This window comes from Chanodichthys erythropterus, chromosome 7 (assembly GCF_024489055.1).
Source record: "Chanodichthys erythropterus isolate Z2021 chromosome 7, ASM2448905v1, whole genome shotgun sequence".
Taxonomy (NCBI): domain Eukaryota; kingdom Metazoa; phylum Chordata; class Actinopteri; order Cypriniformes; family Xenocyprididae; genus Chanodichthys; species Chanodichthys erythropterus.
Genome location: NC_090227.1, coordinates 4,882,097 through 4,903,762, shown reverse-complemented (window position 1 = coordinate 4,903,762; position 21,666 = coordinate 4,882,097). Strand labels below are relative to the sequence as shown.

At 36.9% G+C, this 21,666-nt stretch overlaps 1 protein-coding gene across 1 annotated transcript in view; it reads left to right on the top strand.

The window, feature by feature from the left end:
* abcc5 (ATP-binding cassette, sub-family C (CFTR/MRP), member 5) overlaps positions 1-19,012 on the top strand; it is a 39,214-nt gene extending 20,202 nt beyond the window's left edge. The window contains exons 11-29 of the mRNA XM_067389663.1: positions 2,290-2,643; positions 2,732-2,803; positions 2,897-3,021; positions 4,028-4,100; positions 5,114-5,317; positions 5,459-5,602; positions 7,224-7,320; positions 7,453-7,637; positions 8,945-9,091; positions 9,194-9,323; positions 11,208-11,490; positions 11,601-11,787; positions 12,837-12,926; positions 13,079-13,268; positions 13,584-13,743; positions 14,927-15,005; positions 15,208-15,321; positions 15,462-15,626; positions 17,643-19,012. Of these exons, the coding sequence (XP_067245764.1) occupies positions 2,290-2,643; positions 2,732-2,803; positions 2,897-3,021; positions 4,028-4,100; positions 5,114-5,317; positions 5,459-5,602; positions 7,224-7,320; positions 7,453-7,637; positions 8,945-9,091; positions 9,194-9,323; positions 11,208-11,490; positions 11,601-11,787; positions 12,837-12,926; positions 13,079-13,268; positions 13,584-13,743; positions 14,927-15,005; positions 15,208-15,321; positions 15,462-15,626; positions 17,643-17,744 (2,901 nt within the window). The 3' untranslated portion in view covers positions 17,745-19,012. The remainder of the gene's footprint in view (positions 1-2,289; positions 2,644-2,731; positions 2,804-2,896; positions 3,022-4,027; positions 4,101-5,113; positions 5,318-5,458; positions 5,603-7,223; positions 7,321-7,452; positions 7,638-8,944; positions 9,092-9,193; positions 9,324-11,207; positions 11,491-11,600; positions 11,788-12,836; positions 12,927-13,078; positions 13,269-13,583; positions 13,744-14,926; positions 15,006-15,207; positions 15,322-15,461; positions 15,627-17,642) is intronic.
* Positions 19,013-21,666: the final 2,654 nt, after the last annotated feature.

Genomic DNA, 21,666 nt, shown 5'->3' with positions numbered 1-21,666 from the left:
GGATCGTTTGATATTGGTTCATTCACACTGCTGGTAATTTCCGGAATCTGTGCATGCTTTCACACACATCCCGTAAAGACACGTGACATCAGGATGTGATGTGTAATGTCTCCACAGCCTCTTAAGTTTACTTATAGTCTGCGATTTCTCTCTCTCTTGAGAAACAACGCTCATGCATTTTATTTCTGATTAGATCATAAACTAGCGCATCACGTACCATACCACTAAGCTGGTGAACGATCTCAGCTTCAGCGTCATCACTACGACTCACCCCTCACGGCATTGGTCCTGCCTTTTGTGCACACAGGGCACGTTCTGGGACTGATCCCAGCAATGTTACTAGGTCCCTATCCCAAGATGTGTTTGCGTTCACTAGGGTTGCAAAGTTGCGGAAAGTTTCCGGAAACTTTCCACAGGAACTTAACCTGGGGAATTTTGGAAATATTACAATTTGGAAACTTAACATGAATTTATGGGAATTTATGGGAATTAATTGGAAATTTTGGGAAATTTATATAAATTTATAATATTTATATAAAATGTATCATATAAAAACAAATATAAACATTTTGTTTGGTCATAACATTAAATAACAGTTATTTATTTTTTGCATTCAATGAATTCTAATTTAGTAAATATGTAAAATAAATATATTTTTATTGCAGCAATTGTTATTTATTTAAGTGTCACATGATCCTTCACAAATCATTCTATGATTTGATACTCAGTTATTATCATTGTTGGAAACAGTTGTGCTGCTGAATATTTTTTTGGACCCTGAAACACTATTTTCAGGATTCACTGATGAATAAAAAGATAAAAAGAACAGAATTTATTCAAAATAGAAATCTTTTCTAACAGTATCACTTTAATATCACTTTTTATCAATTTCACACATCTTTGCTGAATAAAAGTATTAATTTCTTTCAAAAAAAGAAAGAAAAAAATGACTGACCCCAACATTTTGAACGGTAGTGTATATTGTTACAAAAGACAACTCTTTCCAATATTGATAAATATTAAGTATCAAATTAGCATGTTAGAATGATTTCTGAAGGATCATGTGACACTGAAGACTGGAGAAATGATGCTGCAAATTCAGCTTTGCATCACAGAAATAAATTTATGTATATCAAAATAGAAAACCATTATTTGAAATTGTAGTTATGTTTCACAATATTACTGTTTTTTCTGTATTTTTGATCAAATGTTGATGTTATGGACTGGGGGAATGCACAGTGCATGCAGGGGGTGTGGCCTTTTAGTAAGTAGTGTGCTGTGTGAATGTGATTCAAGTGAAACTACATTAGTATGGTACATAAATATGGTTGTTTTAACCAAAATTATGCTGCAAGATGTTTTTTTCAACTACATTTAAGTACCTTGTTATAGGCTAACCTGCAAATTCCCTGTTTATTCCCATTAATTCCCATATATTCCCGTTAATTCCCATATATTCCCGTTAATTCCCATGGAAAGTTTCCTGCTTTGAAAATTCCCAGAATTTTGCAACCCTAGCGTTCACACAGAAGGAACTCTAACAATTCGATGGCAGTTTTCTGGGATCAACGCTCTGTGTGAAAGTGGCTATTGTTTTGATTTTTGTGCCGGAATCACACACGTAACAATAGAGAGCTTCAGTGATGACGTATTTTGTAGGCCAACCCAGAAGTTAGCATCACACTGGTTCCCTCGACAAAAACCCAATTGGATTTTTCCAATGGCTTTTGCATTATTGCAGAAAATAAGCTCTCTGACCAACAGTTTATGATTCACGTTTTGTTCAGTCATGATAATCTTCACAAATTAATTTTGAAGCTTAAATACAGTCGCCAGAAGTAAAAAGCCAAATGTATTCTATAAACAAACTACTATACAAGTTGCGTGACTTCATCACCATCATTAAGCTTCCAACAACTCTTTCAGTCTTTATTTTTAAAACATTTTCCCTGAAAGTTTGAGGAAGAATAGATTGCAAGAGCACGAATGAAAGTGGCTCCTGTTCAAGAGGCTGTGTAAGTGGACTAGTGAGTAGATTAATTTGGACAATGGACATGCATGCTTTAGCTTTTTGCTTTGCTTGCATTCAGAAACATTGTTGCAAGTGAAATGGCCTTAAGAGTGAAGAAAACTACGTATACTAAAATATACAGACATGATTTAATAATCTTCAGCTGAATTAAATAGTTTAAAAGCAACAAGAAAGTCAAACAGGCTCTGTGTTCTGTCATATTTAGCATGTGTAACAAATTTTATAGTCTGTTTACTCTTTGTTTCTTTATCCTCCAGAGTTTGCTCCTGATGGCCGAGGTCAAGATGATCCGTGAGGTGCCAACGAATCCTTCCATCGCAGTAGAGATGACTGGTGCCGGCTTGGCTTGGGAAACGGGTGGTCACAGCGCCCAACCTTCGCCTCGTGGTACACCCTATATAGGCCTTGGAATGAGAGGGTGTCGCAAGAAGCGTCGGCAGCATGACGACCCAAAACATCACGGTATGTTGGAAGAGGAAACGCATGGCCAGCTGTTGAATGATGTGTCTGTAGACATGGCGTCCACTCCTGAAGATCACACCCTTCAAGTGCCGACCATCAGCCAACGGCTGCAAAGAACTCTTCACTGCATCGATCTCACTATACAAAAGGTCTTTGCCTTTCTGAATGCTAATTTGGTTGATTTATAATGACAAGGAATAATCATAATAATAATCATTCCTGTGTTTGAATCTTTAGGGGAAGCTGGTCGGTGTGTGTGGCAGTGTGGGATGTGGCAAAACATCTCTCATCTCTGCCATTCTTGGCCAGGTGAGTGTTTATTGTCTGATTTGAAGCTGTCATTCATTGATCCATTAGATGTGTTTAGAAACACTCAGATCCACTGTTGTGCGTGTATCCCAGATGACTCTTTTAGAGGGGACCGTTGCTGTTAATGGAGATTTCGCGTATGTGGCACAACAGGCCTGGATTCTCAATGCATCCTTCCGTGACAATATCCTGTTTGGCAAGGAAATGGAGGAAGAGAGGTGAGCACCAAATAAAAGGCAAAAGCAAAGGCCTTGAAAAAGGGTAAAAAGAAGTTGGAAAATACATGGGCAGCGGTATACTGTTAACATCCCGACACCACCCACGCTGCTGAGAGCACCATTTGGATGATTATGTAAATATGCGCTGTGCTCTTTCCACTTAACACAACAAAAATTACAGCAGTGAGAAAACAGCTGTTAAGAAAGCATCTGATCATAGTCATCAGATAGGATCACATGGATATTTTTCGCACCAGCTTGTTGCTGATTTGAAATGTTATTTAAATGTGAGTTCGGCAAGCAATTTTTTGAGATGTCAGGATTCCCCGTTCAAGTAGATATGACCTGGTCTCGGATGCCCAAAATAGCTGCCTGGAGGTGTTGCAAATATGGCTGCCGAGTGAAAAGACTTTTCTTGAAAGGGACTTTGCCTCGACGAATTAAACAACCGGAGAAGATTTCCACATCAAAGAAAGCAGAGCCACACCTAATTATTACACAAACACTACAGATCAATGGTAGTTTGAAGGTGTTTACCAGCCAGAACAAACTTTTCTGGAAAGTTCGCTTTGGCAAGCTGTTTCGAAACAAACTTTGTTTTGGCCCGATTTGGTTTGAAATGATGTCACACCTGTTCATTCGTCAATTTTGCTTGGATTATGTCAGGGCCTTTATAAAGAAACACGTCAGTACTTTTTGGTTTGCCAAACAGCTGCACAACACCAATGTAATGAATAATGTGTTTGAGTCAGCGTGGACTAAAGGGCTGAGCAAGTGAAAAGAGGCTGCAGGTGGATTGGTGAATGTGGTGCGTGTCTCAGCACAGAGACAAAATGAGAGCAGACAACCTTGAGCGCTTGTGCTTTGTCATTAAATTGCCTCCAAATGCTTCCTGATGAAATATAGCCAACGTATTTATAGCTGTAATGCCACCTTGATATTTTTTTTTTTACCTTAAAGCATAATCATATTTTATCCTCCTTTATCTTTGATATGTTTTCTGCAGGTATCAGGCTATTCTGAGTGCTTGCTGCTTGAGACCAGACTTGGCCATCCTCCCGTGTGGTGATCTGACTGAGGTAACACATCCTACAGAATAATAAACAGTAGTGATACACTGAAAACTGAGTTAGAATACACAAAACCTCCCATTAAATAATCGCAATAAGCTTTTCGGCTTTGCTACTATTGATGTGAAACAAAATCTCGGCTTTCATATTCTTTAAATATCACAAAATTCAAACAATAAATGTAGTTTTGTTACTCTTTAATGTACTGTTAGAGATCACTGTAGCCGCATCGGTTCAAGCATCATGTGAACTGATCATCTATTCCTTTTTACTAGTTATAGCACAAAAAAACATGAATGAACATCAGAAGGTATGCTGAAAGAAAGAGTACAACTTGTTCAAATATCAAATGTCTCATGTGATTCCTCAATCAGTGTTTCAATTGTAGAAATATGTCAATAAAATGTAACATGTAAAATGTGCATTTACCTCAGAAAAGCCATTCGGTGTCCTCAGCTAAATAAAAAACTCTAGAGAGGAGAATTTTATTAAAAATATGCACTGTATCACTTATTCATTATATTTTTATTTAACCTGTTAGTGATGTCTTTATTATTTAATGTATGTTTGAATAAATAAATAAATTTTGAATACATCTGTCTAGCCACTGTTGTATTTATTTTAACAATGAATTGAAGTAGAAACATAATTATACTATCAACAATTTGGCATAGAAACTGCCTTTTGTGTGATTTTAAATGTTTATATATATATATATATATATATATATATATATATATATATATATATATATATATATATATATATATATATATATGAGTATTGAGTATAAAATAAATTTGATTAATGCATTGATTATTAAATAAACTTTAATTTTGGTTTTAGGCTAACTGAAAACTTTATTTTCAGGTGTTTCAGTAAAAAATTATTTTGTTGCATCACTAATCAACAGAGATACTCTTTTAATTTGAGCTACAAATAGAATAATAATTTGATACAAACACTAAATTCCTGTATAATCGGGGTCAATGTTTTATACGTGTTGTGATTCCCTCTGTCAGATTGGTGAACGTGGTGCCAATCTGAGCGGTGGTCAGCGTCAGCGGGTAAGCCTGGCTCGAGCTCTATACAGCAACAGGGACATTTACATTCTTGATGACCCTTTAAGTGCTCTGGATGCTCATGTTGGAAATCACATCTTTAACAACGCCATTAAGAAGCAGCTGCGTGGAAAGACCGTCATCTTTGTCACTCACCAGCTACAGGTACGTTGCAATGTCATGCCAATCATGTGAGATTTTTAAACCATGTAATTTAAACCACATTTTAAAACACTTAATTATTCGCACTTGATTGCGATCGCTGCATATGGTAATGTACAAATTTTTGGGCGTTTCTGTTATCAGTATCTGGTGGACTGTGATGATGTGATTGTCATGCGTGATGGCAGCATCACAGAGCAAGGCAGCCATGAGGACCTGATGAATCTGAATGGAGACTACGCTGCGATGTTTAACACCCTTCAACTGGGAGAAACACCCATCATGGAGGTTAGTATCTCTTTAGTCAGCCAAAAATGAGGTAGGGGTGTAACGGTACATGTATACGAATACAGTCATTCACAGGTGATTCACATTCCAATCCAGAAGGGGGCGCGCGTGGTAATGTAACACTGTTTGCTAACCGCCACAACAGGAAAAAGGGCATAAGAACAGGCGATCTATGCATAGATATGTTTACATGTAATCTCTCAACCAGTGTTTCATCCACGGAAAGACAACAGCTTGAGAATAATATCTCACGTAGCATTATATTTACCTCAGGTAAGTCATTTAGTGTCCACAACATGTTAGTTCACTAGAGAAATTGTTATATCTAAACATAAATAGTAACTGAATTTAATAGTTTTGGTTCTGTTGTTAATTGTCATTTTATAGTAAAGTGCAAGAAAGGGCTCCTGTGTATATTTCACAGCTTTAGCTGAGATAGATTTTTTTTATCCTTTAGTAAACTACTGTTTAATAAAAAAGAAAAAGAAGCAATTTTATGTTTAGTTTTCTCACCCTGCTGTACCGAACCCGTGCCGAATCGTGAATTCAGTACTGAAGTACGTACCAAATCGTCATGTTTGTGTCCCATTACAACCCTAAAAAAATCCTGGTGCTGAAAAAATCGTCACACTTGTACTCCTCGTGGTCAAAAATAACTGCATTGCAGATTTCATCTAGTAGAAACGTTTGGTACTGCACCCAAACAAAATCTTTTTTGAGATATCAAGCTCAAATTTTAAACACAACTTATTTAGATTCATGGCTTTGTTTATCTTTTTCATAGTTTTAGAGTAAAATGTGTTTTGGAAAATATATAATTCATATAAAAATTGAAAATAGTATTTTTGTGCATTTTTGTCATAACAATAAATTATAAAAATTCTATGACTTCTATAACATAGCCTTCAGTGTCACATCATCCTTCAGAAATCATTCTAATATGTTGATTTGCTGCTCAATAAACATTTCTTCTTATTATTATCAATATTGAAGTTCTTGCTGCTTCAATAAATTGATCAAAGGAAACTCAAAACTCAGCTTTCACAGGAATAAATTATATATTTTTTAAATATATTAAATTAGAAACAGTTATTTTAGATGTCACAATATTACTGTTTTTACTGTATTTTGATCAAATAAATGTGGCCTTGGTGAGCATAAGCCTTTGTTCACTTTTAAAAAAAAACTTTTTTTCACTTCAGCAATAATCTGAAAAGTGTCATCTTTAAAGAGTCTGTGCTCTAAGGCATTCAAGATTTATGACAGTTTAAGTTAGAAATTGAATTATACAGCATTTCAGAATATGGACAAAACATCTAAAACATTCTTCAAATTGTCATCTTTATCATTTTTGTGTGAACTATCCCTTAAAGTTCATGTTTCACTTCTAAACACAAAAAATAGGGAAGATGGTGAAATAGTTCGGGGACAGTTCAGCAAAAATCATCATCCTCATTTGCGTCATGTCGTTCTAAAAGAAGAAGTTTTAAAAGTTTATGCAGCTCTTTTTCAACAGCAGCATTGGTTCTTGCTCATCGTGTGTTTCTTGCATATGCACAAATGAGATTGAAGCCATGGTGGAGCTCACAAATCTGTTTTTTTTTTGTGTGTGTCATCTCAGGTTCCGAATAAGAAATCTGGGAGTTCCCTGAAGAAACCCTTAGAGAGCAACAAAGCAGGATCTGTCAAAAAAGAAAAATCAGCCATTCAGGCTGATGGTAAGTATGAGCATGTTAAACACAGTAAATTATACTGTACTCCACCACATAACCTCCCTGCAGGCCTCACGTTTAGTCATGCTTACCCTTTTGACCTTATGATTCACCTCACTTCTGTGGGTTTTCTTTCAGGTCCACTGATGCAGGTGGAGGAGAGTGGGAAAGGCTCAGTGCCCTGCGCAGTGTACAAAGTGTACATCCAGGCTTTAGGAGGGTGGCTTGTCTTCCTCTTCATCCTGGCCCTCTTTATTCTCAATGTGGGCAGCATAGCCTTCAGCAACTGGTGGCTCAGCTACTGGATCAAACAGGGCAGCGGGGTAAGAGACGCTGGGCATTGTGGAGCAAAGGAATAGCAGAAAGGCTTCATTTCCCTGAGACCAGAGAAGAAGTGTTTAAATATTTTATGTGCTTGTGACCTTTACCGCTGGTTTGTGTCTTTTCTTTCTGGAGCTGTTACTGTTAGTGTGACAAACTTTGGAAATTACAAATCACAAATGACTAATAATATTTGTTTTAGTCACAACTCAATTCAGTCAATTCCTGATCGGCAAAATCAAGTGCTGCCCTACATTTTTTTTCTCAAGCTGCTGTTTCATTTGGATATACATAACTTAAGGAAAGAAAAGACTATCAGAACTTTTCAAGGCGTCTTCAACTCTCTTTATTAATTTTTGACCAAAAAATGTTACGTTTTGTTTTCTTAGAATTTTTTACTTCATCGGAATGGTACGGAACATGGTAAAGGTTTTGGCACTTGCTATGTGAACACACACAAAAAAAAAATCCTGCAGCTGAAAAAAGTCACACTTGTGGTCAAAAATGACTGCATTGGAAATTAATAGGAAACAGATTTCATCTAGTAGAAAGATTTGGTACTGCGCCCAAACAAAATCTTACTGAAAGCTAATTTTTTGAGATATCAAGCTCAAATTTTAAACACAACTTGTTTAGGTTCATGGCTTTGATTTTCTTGTAGTTTTAGAGTAAAATTTGTTTTGGAAAATATATAATTCATATAAAAATTGAAAATTGTTTTTTTGTGCTTTTTTTTTTTTCATAAAAATAAAGGTAAAATTATATCACTTTTGTTTGTTAACTTTTAAAAAACTTTTTTTCACCTTACCAATAATCTGAAAAGTGTCATCTTTAAAAAGAGACCAAAGTTAAGTCTGTGCTCTAAAGCATTCAAGATTTATGACAGTTTAAGTTAGAAATTTCTTTTTTCAGGTCTATGCTCAAAAAGTCAATAAATGGATTTTAACTACTGCATAAATATATTTTAGTACCATAAAAATACAAAACATTAAATAAAAACCATTATTGAACTAAAATCTAGTATTTTCATAAAAAAAATATAATAATAATAATAATTTTTTGACCGCTAAGCAAAGAGCACCAGAGTATTAAAGATTAAGATAATAAATATATGCCATACTGTAAACTTCAACATTAATATTGTATTATTGAGTCTTTGGCTATACGCACCCCTAAGTAGGCCATTCATTCATTTAAAAACTGGAATTATTTATATAAATAGATTCTAGGGACAAAAATTCATTACAGTGCAAAACTGTTTTTGTGTACACATGTATGTGTCTATAATTTTCGCTTTTCTGCTCAACAGAACACCACAGTGCAGGTGGGAAACAGTTCAGTACTGAGCGAGAGTATGCGAGATAACCCTCTGATGCAACACTACGCTGCTGTCTATGCGATGTCCATGGGAATCATGCTCCTCCTCAAACTTCTGAGAGGCACCGTGTTTGTTAAGGTGAGAGTTTACATCATGTAGTTGGTTTTATAGCATCTATAGCAAGCTGTCAGAGGGAGAGGTCCATGTTTCACTGGGATCTTCTTTTTTTTTTTTTTTAAGGGTACTCTGCGTGCCTCCTCAAAGCTCCATGATGAACTTTTCCAGAAGATTCTTCGTAGTCCCATGAAATTTTTTGACACCACGCCCACGGCTCGCATCCTCAACCGATTCTCCAAAGACATGGATGAAGGTAGGAACTGTTGGAGGGATGGGATGTATCATTATTTTTAAATGGGGTGTGCGAAAATGACCGAAAATTACCAAAAATAACATCTCTGTATGTTCCGGGAATCGCGTTTGAATGCGCGCTCCCGTTTACTTTCACTTTCAGCGATCGCGCGTACTCTGTAAATATGGAGCGGCGGCGTCCGTTATCCAACTGAATTTAATGTGTTTTATTTAAATATAAAGCAAAACAACAGTGGAGGCGTAATGTAAACATAGCGGTGGCATATTCTTTCCTAATCATCCTAACCAGATCTGTCATGGCAACATCACGAGACTACTTTTCGCCTTGACGAGAAATCTCATCACATTTTAGTCTCGCGAGAATTCGTCACACGAGATCTCGTCACACCCCTTATAGATATATTTGACTTTTTAAAAATTAGATGTATGCATTACCTTTTTTAGCTTTCATTTAATCAATATATACTTTTAGAATACCTATCATATGATATTAGGATCAACAAAATCCTGCACTGCAGAAGTGGCACAAAAGCTGCATCTAAGGAAGCATTTAGATATATTTACACTGCAATCACAAATGCATAAATAATGCTATAAGATTAATGGTTTTAAAATATTTTTTAATATTGAAATATGAAAATGAATTTTGCATAAATTCACAGAAACTCAGGTCTTCACAGCAACCTGTTAAAATAAAAGTTTGGTTTAGCTTGAAGAAATTATGACAGAAATATATTACTATTGTACAGTAGAATTTGGCTACGTCTCAATGTAATAATAATACTATCACTAACAATAATAATAATAATAGTAATAAATTATTATTAAAACTTTATTTAAAAAAAATAAGTTTGTTTAATTTCATATGATTAAAGATCATTTAAATTAATGTTTTATGCCTTCATTTGATTGCCAGGAAAATTAAAATACACAACAGAATATCTGAAATGAAAAAAACTTTTCTTAGAAATTACATTTTATTTTTAAATTAATAAATTGTTGTTTTTATGAAATCAGTTAATTAGACATGTTTTTTGATTATTAAAATGAATTAAACCATTAAAATGGAATTCAGAAAACTTAAAACAGAAAACACAGAATATGGTAAAAATAAAACGCAGTATAAGAAAGGAAACAAAAGTATTTCATAGGGCCCTAATCATGTAATGTTTTTAAACTTTTAGTAAAGCATTGTTAAATTGTACAAGTTTTATGATTTCAATTATTAGACATGCTTTTTGATTACTAACATTCAATTTAACCATTTAAATGGACTCAAAAAAAAATAAAAAATGGGGGGGGGGATTTCATAGGGCCCTAATTGAGTCATTCATTCAATAAATTCATTCAAACAGCTGATTTATTTTGGATCAAAGCAAGTGACTGTCTTTTTGAATGGATCACTGATTCGTTCAAAAATGCTGATTCATTCAGGAAAGAAACACCGTTGTGTGTTGTCCAGAGATGCACAGCAGTTCTGTTGTGGCTTTGTTTGGAACTATTCATTTCTGAGAACAGACAATATTGTTAATATTGTGACTCGCATTCATTAAACTGTATAAAATCAATATCACATTTGCAATCATACTGATTTTCCTGAATATCAGGACGATTGCAAATGTGATATTGATTTCTTGTGTGTTACTGTTAAAAAATATCATATAGAAATATAGGACAGTCACAGAACTCAAATTTATTACCCACATTTATTGAATTTTGAATGCAGGCCGGATTTTGTTTTTTTTTCAAAGTGAGTTACATACACAATAATGTCAGCTTCCACATCATTAGAACAGACATTACGATGCATATCGCACACCCCTATTATCAGACAAACTGTTTTACGTCTCTTACATTTCTTCTAAACTCTTCCCTGTCTTCTCAGTGGACACACGTCTGCCGTTCCAGGCTGAGATGTTCATTCAGAACGTGATTCTGGTGCTCTTCTGCCTGGGTGTCATTAGCAGCGTGTTCCCTTGGTTCCTGGTGGCAGTAGGGCCGCTGGTCGTCCTCTTCACGGTGCTGCATGTGGTTTCTCGGGTCTTCATTCGAGAACTCAAACGATTAGACAACATCACACAGTCACCTTTCCTGTCCCACGTTGCCTCCAGCATTCAGGGCCTAACCACAGTACATGCTTATGGAAGGGAGGATGAATTTCTTCAGAGGTGAATGCTGGGATATCATTCTGCATCATTTTATACTGTTTATTTTAAAGCGCTTTACGGTAAGCGTTATACGACAAGACTTCTAGTGAACTTTGTGTCTTTTATCCCAGGTATCAGGAGCTGCTGGATCAGAACCAGGCTCCCTTCTATCTGTTCAGCTGTGCCATGCGCTGGCTGGCCGTGCGTCTGGATGTGATTAGCGTGGCTCTCATTAGCATAACGGCTCTGATGATTGTCCTCATGCATGGCCAGATTCCTCCTGCATACGCAGGCTTGGCCATTTCCTACGCTGTACAGGTAAGGGGAAATTGTTTAAAATGTATTTTTCATCTTTTGACTCTCATTTTTTGTTTGCAGCTTTTGGTGTCGACCATTTCACATTTGGTTTAAAATCGAATCCTGGTCTCTTGAAACTCTTCAAAACAGGCTTGGGATATTTGTTTGCAGTAGAAACACAGCCTAATTTCCAAAAGTAAACCACAATTGATGATGGTGGTCAACCGAAATATCACCATTGCTGATATTCTCATATTACTGGCCGATGTTAGAAGAGGGACTTTTATTTTGACAGCCATGAGAACCCAGTACAGGAGCTCTCTTTCTCAGTCTTTTTTAGTTTTCTGTCTTTGTTTAACAGCTCTTTCTAATAACTGAAAAGCAAATGCTATAATACTTTTTATATACTGCAGAAATTCAGTAAATACTCATTTTAAAAGGTCTTTGAATGTCTCACGTGATAAGTGAAATCTGATGTACTGTACTGTAATGTAAAATCCATAGCGGTCAATCACTAATTGATGATGTCAAGCAGGACGGATGCCCATTTCTATGCACATTTCTCATTGCTGCTGGCTTATGCACAAATTGAAAATTCCATGATCTTTGCATCTTCTTTGCATCGATGACAGATGGATGCAATTTCCATTTTGTGCATGTTGTGCTTTTGTCCCTTCCGTTTTTCTGCCAAAATTTAAATAAAAAAAAATGAAGTGAGAACAATGCTTTCCATTTTTAGCGCCTTCTCCTCCGGAGTCCTTACCTATCTACACTGCTAAAACAGGTGCCGCTAGTACTCACGGTGGTATTCACAATGATGACGCATATGTACTGTGGTTTAGAGCCAAATAATACAATGTGAAAAGAGACCTGCAGTGAAATAGGAAGGGGGTCAGACTCAAGTTTGGACCAAACAATCAAAACACGTGTGGAAACTGCATAAAACATGATTGTAGAACACATATATTTGCCTCAAATTAGATTAAATAGGGTCATAATGTCAGTTAACACATCACAAGATGTATAAAGGAAGCAGATTTCCCTGGCTGAACATCTTTCATCTCTCACAGCTTACAGGATTATTCCAGTTTACTGTTCGCTTGGCGTCTGAGACCGAAGCTCGGTTCACCTCAGTAGAGAGAATCCATCATTACATCAAGGTACTGGTCTTACATCTTTTTTTCAGAGACAATTTCAGCTTGACATTAAGAATTTTCCTTTAAAATTTGACGTCTGTTGTCATTCTTGTTAATGAATTCAGAATAGAAAGGATGACGTTCAGCGTTTACTTATTCACCTCTCTCTGTCTTAGTCTCTGTCTCTGGAGGCCCCTGCAAGGGTGAAAAACAAGGCTCCTCCATCTGACTGGCCCCAGGAGGGTGAGATAGTGTTTGATGGAACGGAGATGAGGTACAGAGACAACCTCCCACTGGTACTGAAGAAAGTTTCCTGCACCATTCGACCGAAAGAGAAGATCGGAATTGTAGGACGAACCGGCTCAGGTCAGTCAATTCTCTTGTGTCTTTTCTCAACAATTACGATACTCAATTTAAGGTAACTTTTTGAATCAGGGGCCTCATTTATAAAACACGTGTACAATCAAAATTGTATCCCTTGTCAAAATTGAGGAACAAATTAGGATCTATAAAGGCAAAAACTGAAGCAAAAATGTTTTTTATGTGTACACCAAGTTTTTGCGCTCATTGAGGTTGAGAGGCAAAATATGATTGAAATATGACTTTCATGACAAAAATAGAAGGGGAAATCAGATATTAATAATATGTAATAAAGAGAAAAACATTAAATCTGTCCTTTAGGGAAGTCTTCTCTTGGAGTGGTTCTCTACCGGCTGGTAGAACCATGTGGCGGCTCCATTAAGATAGATGGTGTCAACATTTGCGACATTGGCCTTGCAGATTTGCGCAGCAAACTGTCAATCATTCCACAGGAGCCAGTGCTCTTCAGTGGTACTGTCAGGTAAGCAGACACTCCTTCAGTGGTACTTTATGCTTTATTTCAGCTGATTCCCAAACACCCTTTCACAGGAATTGTCACTTCATGCACGGAACATTGAAATCAGACATCATAATGAGTGAAAACTGTGAAATCAGAAAAAAACATATTTGATCATAGAACAGGAAACATCTTTGCCATCTATGTTGAGTCATCCAGTCCAGGAATTGAAAGGTCAACAGCAAATGGGGTTGATGTTGAAATTGCTTGCACTGTAAGCATCGCATTACAGGGCTTGACCTGTGCGCAGTGCAGTGGTAATGCTATAGCTTGCCACTTCACATCATAGAGTTCAATGCATTAAGAACAAAATTTGAGCTGAAGTGAGCTGGATAACGACACTAACTTTGCCATATCAGTACTGTTATTGAACTGAATTGAATCAACATTGAACTGAATTGAGATGAATAATGACACTATTGCCTTCTGTAGAGCTGCTTTTCTGCTGAAATTGAATTTGTTTCATAATTTTACTGTTATTTTGACATTTCATTAAAGGTGCCCTAGAATGAAAAATTGAATTTATCTTGGCATAGTTAAATAACAAGAGTTCAGTACATGGAAATGACATACAGTGAGTCTCAAACTCCATTGCTTCCTCCTTCTTATATAAATCTCATTTATTTAAAAAACCTCCAAAGAACAGGTGAATCTCAACATAACATCGACTGTTACATAACAGTCGGGATCATTAATATGTACGCCCCCAATATTTGCATATGCCAGCTCATGTTCAAGGCATTACACAAGGGCAGCCAGTATTAACGTCTGGATCTGTGCACAGCTGAATCATCAGACTAGGTAAGCAAGAAAGAACAATAGCGAAAAATGGTAGATGGAGCGATAATAACTGACATGATCCATGATAACATGATATTTTTAGTGATATTTGTAAATTGTCTTTCTAAATGTTTCGTTAGCATGTTGCTAATATACTGTTAAATGTTCATTCTGTGGCACCTTTAATGTAAAGCTGCTTTGAAACAGTCTGTTTTGTATAAAGCACTACATAAATAGACTTGACAGTGGGCAATGTTGACAGGAATCATGCAGAAGTGCCTTAATCCTGCTTCATATGAATGTATTTATTTGTCAAGCTTTTATTTTCTTATTTAGTCATACAACTGTGTTCTGTATTTTTAAACAGATCCAACTTGGATCCATTTAAACTGTATTCAGAGGAGCAAATCTGGGATGCCCTGGAGAGGACACACATGAAAGAATGTGTAAGCCAAAGACACACCATTTATAGCGTTTACAGGCAAATTAGTTTCAGGTTACCAACTCTTTTACATAGTGGCTTCTCATTTTGTCTACCAAATATGAAACCTCTGATGACTTGTTGCTGTTCCCTCCATCTTATTTTTCATTCTTCCCATGGCCTTGAATCTTTGTAATTCAGTGTTTTGACTCCTCTCTGTTGTTCAGGTGTCTCAGCTGCCTTTAAAGCTGGAGTCTGAGGTGGTGGAAAACGGGGAGAATTTCTCTGTGGGTGAGAGGCAGCTGCTCTGTGTGGCCCGAGTTCTTCTGAGACAGTGCAAGGTGAGTTATCCCACCTGCACCAATAGCTTGACTTTGATCTTTTCCATGTGAGAGAGAGCCAATTGGGATTAGGAGATAACACAGAACAGACTTTGTCTCATTTAACCAGGTCATCCACTTTGTTTCCTCCTAAATTTTAGATCTTGATCCTGGATGAGGCCACAGCAGCTATGGACACGGAGACCGACTGTTTGATACAAGAGACGATTCGTAATGCGTTCGAGGACTGCACCACTCTGACCATTGCACATAGAGTTCACACGGTGCTCAGCTGTGACCGTATTATGGTGCTCAATCAGGGCCAGGTACGGTGTCGTGGTGTAATGACTTGTTTTGATGAAAAACAATCTGTTGTAGCAGTAAAATATCAAAGGTTGCTGTTGTGGGAAGTAGGGATGGGTGATAATAGCTAAAAAAAAATCTCTATTTTTCCAAATTTTGTTGATATTTATATCTTTGCAACTAGGTATATTGATATTTTTGCATTTGCACTGAAAACAATTAAATTATTTTATTGCCCATCCAACACTCCCACCCATGAAAACTACATGATCTGGATAATTAAATAATCTAGACATATTGACAACTTGCTGCTTTACTTGGATGTGGCGCAATTTTCAAATTCCCTACAGTAGACGGATTCCCCGCTCTATTTCTGATGTAGTCCAAGTGCTTTGCAACGGCGGTTTGTCGTGTTCAGTGTAGACAGCTTTTAGCTGTTGTCGCATCTGGTGTAGACACGGTTTTATGCTACTCCTACATCCTACGTCGCGTCAGAGGTTACTCTATTGGCATAAATTGATGCGTACGGCCATCTGCTTGAAGGTAGTTATTATAGTTTATAAAGTTTTAAAGGTGCCCTTGAATTAAATATTGAATTTACCTTGGCATAGTTGAATAACAAGAGTTCAGTACATGGAAAAGACATACACTGAGTTTCAAACTCCGTTGTTTCCTCCTTCACATGTAAATCTAATTTGTTTAAAAGACCTCTGGAAAACAGGCGAATCTCAACATAACACTGACTGTTACGTAACAGTCGGGTGTACGTCCCAAATATTTGCATATGCCAGCCCATGTTTCCAACATTATGAAAGGGATTAGACAAGGGCAGCCAGTATTAACGTCTGGATCTGTGCACAGCTGAATCATCTGACTAGGTAAGCAAGCAAGGACAACAGCAAAAAATGGCAGATGGAGCGATAATAACTGACATGATACATGATATCATGATATTTTTAGTGATATTTGTAAATTGTCTTTCTAAATGTTTCGTTATCATGTTGCTAATGTACTGTTAAATGTGGTTAAAGTTACCATCGTTTCTTACTGTATTCAAGGAGACAAGAGCCGTCGCTATTTTCATTATTAAACACTTGCAGTCTGTATAATTCATAAACACAACTTCATTCTTTATAAATCTCTCCAACAGTGTAGCATTAGCCGTTAGCCACAGAGCATATAGCCTCAAACTCATTCAGAATCAAATTTAACATCCAAACAAATACTATACTCACATGATCCGACGCATGCATGCAGCATACATGACGGACATCTTTTAAAGATCCATTTGAGGGTTATATTAGCTGTGTGAACTTTGTAAATGCACTGTATTATAGAGTTACAAGCTCGATGGGCAGGGAGCGTGAGATTTAAAGGGCCAGCAGCCCTGAATCGGTGCATAGTTAATGATGCCCCAAAATAGGCAGTTAAAAAAATGAATAAAAAAAAAATCTGTGGGGTATTTTGAGCTGAAACTTCACAGACACATTCAGGGGACACCTTAGACTTATATTACATCTTGTAAAAAAAACATTCGATGGCACCTTTAAATATGGCTCTTTTTCTTTTAAAAACAAAAACCCATCGCTTCGCTTCAGAAGACCTGTATTAACCATATGGAGCCATATGGATTACTTTTATGATGGATGATTGCACTTATTATCAAGCTTGGAAGAGCCAGAATATATTTTAATACAACTCCAATTGTGTTCGTCTGAAAGAAGATGTGACATTTTTCTTCATCACCATCTTGCAAAATGATTCTCATTTCCTGTAAATAATTAAATAAATGAGTAAATAAACAAGTAAATTAATGATCAGATAACACACACACACACACTCAACGGGCTGATGATAGGATGACACGACAGCAGAGCATATCACCCAGTTGCTAATCTTTGATGTATCGCCCAGCCCTAGCAGGAAGAAATCCAACGCTCCATTGTTCTTTCAAACGTATTTGTTGAAAGAAGCCTCTTTCTGTGGTTTCTCTGTTAAACTGACTCGTAGTCTCCCCCCTTTTTTTTTTTTTGACCCAGGTGGTGGAATTTGACGAGCCGTCCAAGCTCTTGGCGAACGAAAACTCGCGCTTCTGTGCAATGCTGGCAGCGGTGGAGAACAAAATCTCTGTAAGAGGCTAAAGGATATCCGAGCCAAGGTTTCACTCCCGAGGACTGAAGGGAACATTCTCCATTAATATTCCAGTCGTTGCTGCTTCAATGTTACTCCCTCCTGCAAACCTATAGGGACCTGGGGAGGGAGATTATTGTATTTCCATGAAACTCATGGGCTGTCATTAGGGGCATGCCTGTTAAGATGTACTACTTGTCAGTTTAAATGGTTAGGTCAATAAACACTGATACTGTAATGATATTTAAATAATGGAGAGGGGAAATCAGTTTTCATGTAGTTTAATTCATGTAAACTGGTATGTTTCACAGAGGACATATCTCTGTTTATGAGTATATATATATATACATTTACAAGGTGGTTGCAGAGTCCTTTTGTATTGATTCTGCAGGTCTTTGTACATTATGTAATATATATATACATTCAGATGTATCATCTTACATTACAGTTTAATATTTTTGACAACTTGACTGTCTTCAGTACATGTGTAAATGTTGTCTTGTGACTTGAACCCTAAACTTTGGCACAGGTGATGTTGTCCACAGGATGCTGTATGAGCACTGAGTTGGTGGGACTCTTTAAGAGACACAGTGCTGCTTATTCACTGTATCCTTGTTAAGCACACCAAGGATTCAGTCTTATTTAGCTAAGAGGCCTTTGTATATTTTTAGCCTATTTACACTGTTAACATTTTTGCCTGTTCCTTTTATTTTTCCTTTTATTATGTTTTTTTTTTTTTTTTTTTTTTTTTTTTTTTTGCTCTTTTATGTATGAAAGCATTTCTCATTTTGGCTTGTTTTTGCACTTTGTATCCACAGAAAGGTTCGCCTCAGTAGGAGGTCTCTGAATTTGTTTGGATTTTGTCCCAAAAGAGATGCTCGTCGAGCATAATCTGAACAGGCCTTTTGTTTTTCGTGTGTGTGTTTCGTTGTCTATCACAGAACTGGTGCAAAGAGATCATGCTGATGGACCTTCTGAATCAGGTTGTGATGGTTATTGTGGTCTGCATGAAGGGGAATCTGATTTTGAACGAGTTCCCTCATCAGACCCTGCGAAAATGGCTGTGTCATTTCCATTTCTTTCCATAGCCTTAGCATGATTTCTTAATTGCCTTGTGAAAAGGGTGGAAAGAGAGCAGGAGAGCGTACTCTCTCCGCTGTCTCAATAAATTTATTTTAGGTTTACCCTTTCTGTGTCTATGTTTCTGGATTACTGAGAGGATTAACTCTAATAAAAAATGTGATACCAGAGAGATATGCCTAAGACTATAGAAGGTCATTTTAGTCACTATAGACTGCAGCAAAATGTGCTTTCCCATAGATTCACTCATTCTTACTCTAAAACATCCTGTTATTCTGACATTTCTTATAATTATCTTCAATACATTTTTGCAAAAGAAAGAACATTTTGATTTATGAGGGATACTTGAGTCATTCAATGAATGAGCCCTTTGTTAAAATTTCTAAAAAATTACATTCATTCTTTCTGTTGACTGTATGAAGTGCTTGTGCCTTCCACAAGGGAATCTGGCGCATTCAGAGATTACATCAGTGCACTTGTAAATGGACCTGTGTTGACTGAGCAGCCAACACAGTATCATATGCTTATGCAGGCTCTTTCCCCTACAGACTCCATGTGCCAACCAATTGCAGCAAGACTATATTATAGAAGAAAATTGTTATTAATTTAGCTGACACTTATACCAAGAACAGTCCCTCTGGAGAAACCTGGGGTTAATGGGATCGTTTCAGACACCATACATAATGTGATTCATTAACAAAATAAGGAATAGTTCATCATCCAATCACCCTCATGTCACTTGAAGAATAAAGAAACATTTTTTTAGAAAAAATGTATGAACTACTTAAATGAAATGGAACTTAACCACAGTTTTTTTTCACACTTTTATTGTAGAATTATAAGATAGATAAAAACTGTATGTACGATCCACATGATGGTAAACATTTTCATTTCAGGTGAAATATTCTTTAAATGTCCTGCTCAAGGTATTTGTTCATGAATAATCTAGTCTGAGACCTGTAGGCAAGGCATATAGCACTAGCACTTGTCATACACAATGACATCACTAACCCTGAAATTTACATAAACCCCGCCCCTGAGAACACACAACAAAAGGGGTGTGGCCATGTTGGGCTGCTTAAAGGGATAGTTCACCCAAAAATGAAAATTTGATGTTTATCTGCTTACCCCCAGGGCATCCAAGATGCAGGTGTCTTCAGTAGAACACAAATTATGATTTTTAACTCCAACCGTTGCTGTCTGTCAGTCAAATAATGCTAGTGGATGGGAACTTCTACAATAACAGTAAATAAAACTTTCTTAGACAAGTCCAAATTAAACCCTGCGGCTCGTGACGACACATTGATGTCCTAAGACACGAAACGATCGGTTTGTGCGAGAAACCGAACAGTATTTACATAATTTTTTACCTCTAATACACCACTATGTCCAACGGCATTTATCACTCGATTCGTTTGGTCTGATCACGCAGTGATGTCTCGCGCATATACTTCAATAAGAGCGAGACATCGTTGGACATAGTGGTGTATTAGAGGTAAAAAATGATATAAATACCGTTCGGTTTCTCACACAAACCGATCGTTTCGTGTCTTAGGACATCAATGTGTCGTCACGAGCCGCAGGGTTTAATTTGGATTTGTCTAAGCAAGTTTTATTTACTCTTATAGTCCAAGTTCCCGCTGGCTTGCATTATACCACTGACAGACGGCAGCGTTTGCAGTTAAAATCATCATTTGTGTTCTACTGAAGAAAAAAAGTCACCTACATCTTGGATGCGCTGGGGGTAAGCAGATAAACATCCAATTTTCATTTTTGGGTGAACTATCTCTTTAAGAGAAGAGGAAGAGTTGTTGTAGTAGAGAGTAGAGTGTTGTCATGCGGTCATTTTTCGCCGGACTGCTTCACAAATGAGGATCAATTCAACACTGGATTTGCACAAAAGATGAACATGACGGCACATGCTAGTGGATGAGTTGAATCAACTCCACAGCAACTACATAAATGTATCCAGTAACCATTCAGAAACGTCCAGTTTCATTCTAAAAGTTGTAACTTCTTCCTGAGTCTCTCCATCAGTGTCGACTCCGGTTTGAACAATGTAAGGCTGAACACCGTTACTGACAATCCTCATTTTGGCTGCGTGAGATTCTCCAACTTTGTTGTTGTTGAGCTGTTAAAGCTCCGCCCTCTTCTGGAAAGCTGCCAGGAGCAGCAGCTCATTTGCATTTAAAGGGACACACACAAAATCTGTGTGTTTTTGCTCACACCCAAATAGGGGCAAATTTGACAAGCTATAATAAATGATCTGTGGGGGATTTTGAACTGAAACTTCACAGACACATTCTGGGGACACCAGAGACTTGCATCTTGTGAAAAGGAGTATTATAGGTCCCCTTTAAGTGAATCCTAGGTTATTCTAGCAGCATATCTGCAAGGTATTTGGGTCCTAGGCCATTATGGAATTTTCTTAAAAGTACTTTAAAATGAAACTGGAAGCCAAGCCAAGGACTTCTCAGTTTTTTTTGTTTTGGTCAGTGTTTTTTATGAGCTGGAGCTGTCTAGTCTTCTGGGGAAGGCCAGTAAGAAGTACAATTCAGTAATCTACCCGGCTGGTAATGCATGTATGAATAATCTTCTCTAGGTCTTGTTTGGGCAAAAAGGATCTGATTCATGCTATGCTTTTAGATGGTTGTAGGCAGTGTTGGGGAAAGTTACTTTTAAAGCAATGTGTTACGATATTGTGTTACTCCCTAAAAAGTAACTTCGTTACTTTTTATGTGCATTATACTTTTGCATTACTTTTTCTCACCTGGGCTGGGCTTGTTTGTTTTGTAATAAAAAATAAAATGTTATATTTCTGGCAAATGTATAGGTCCTTTCACAGTGATATAA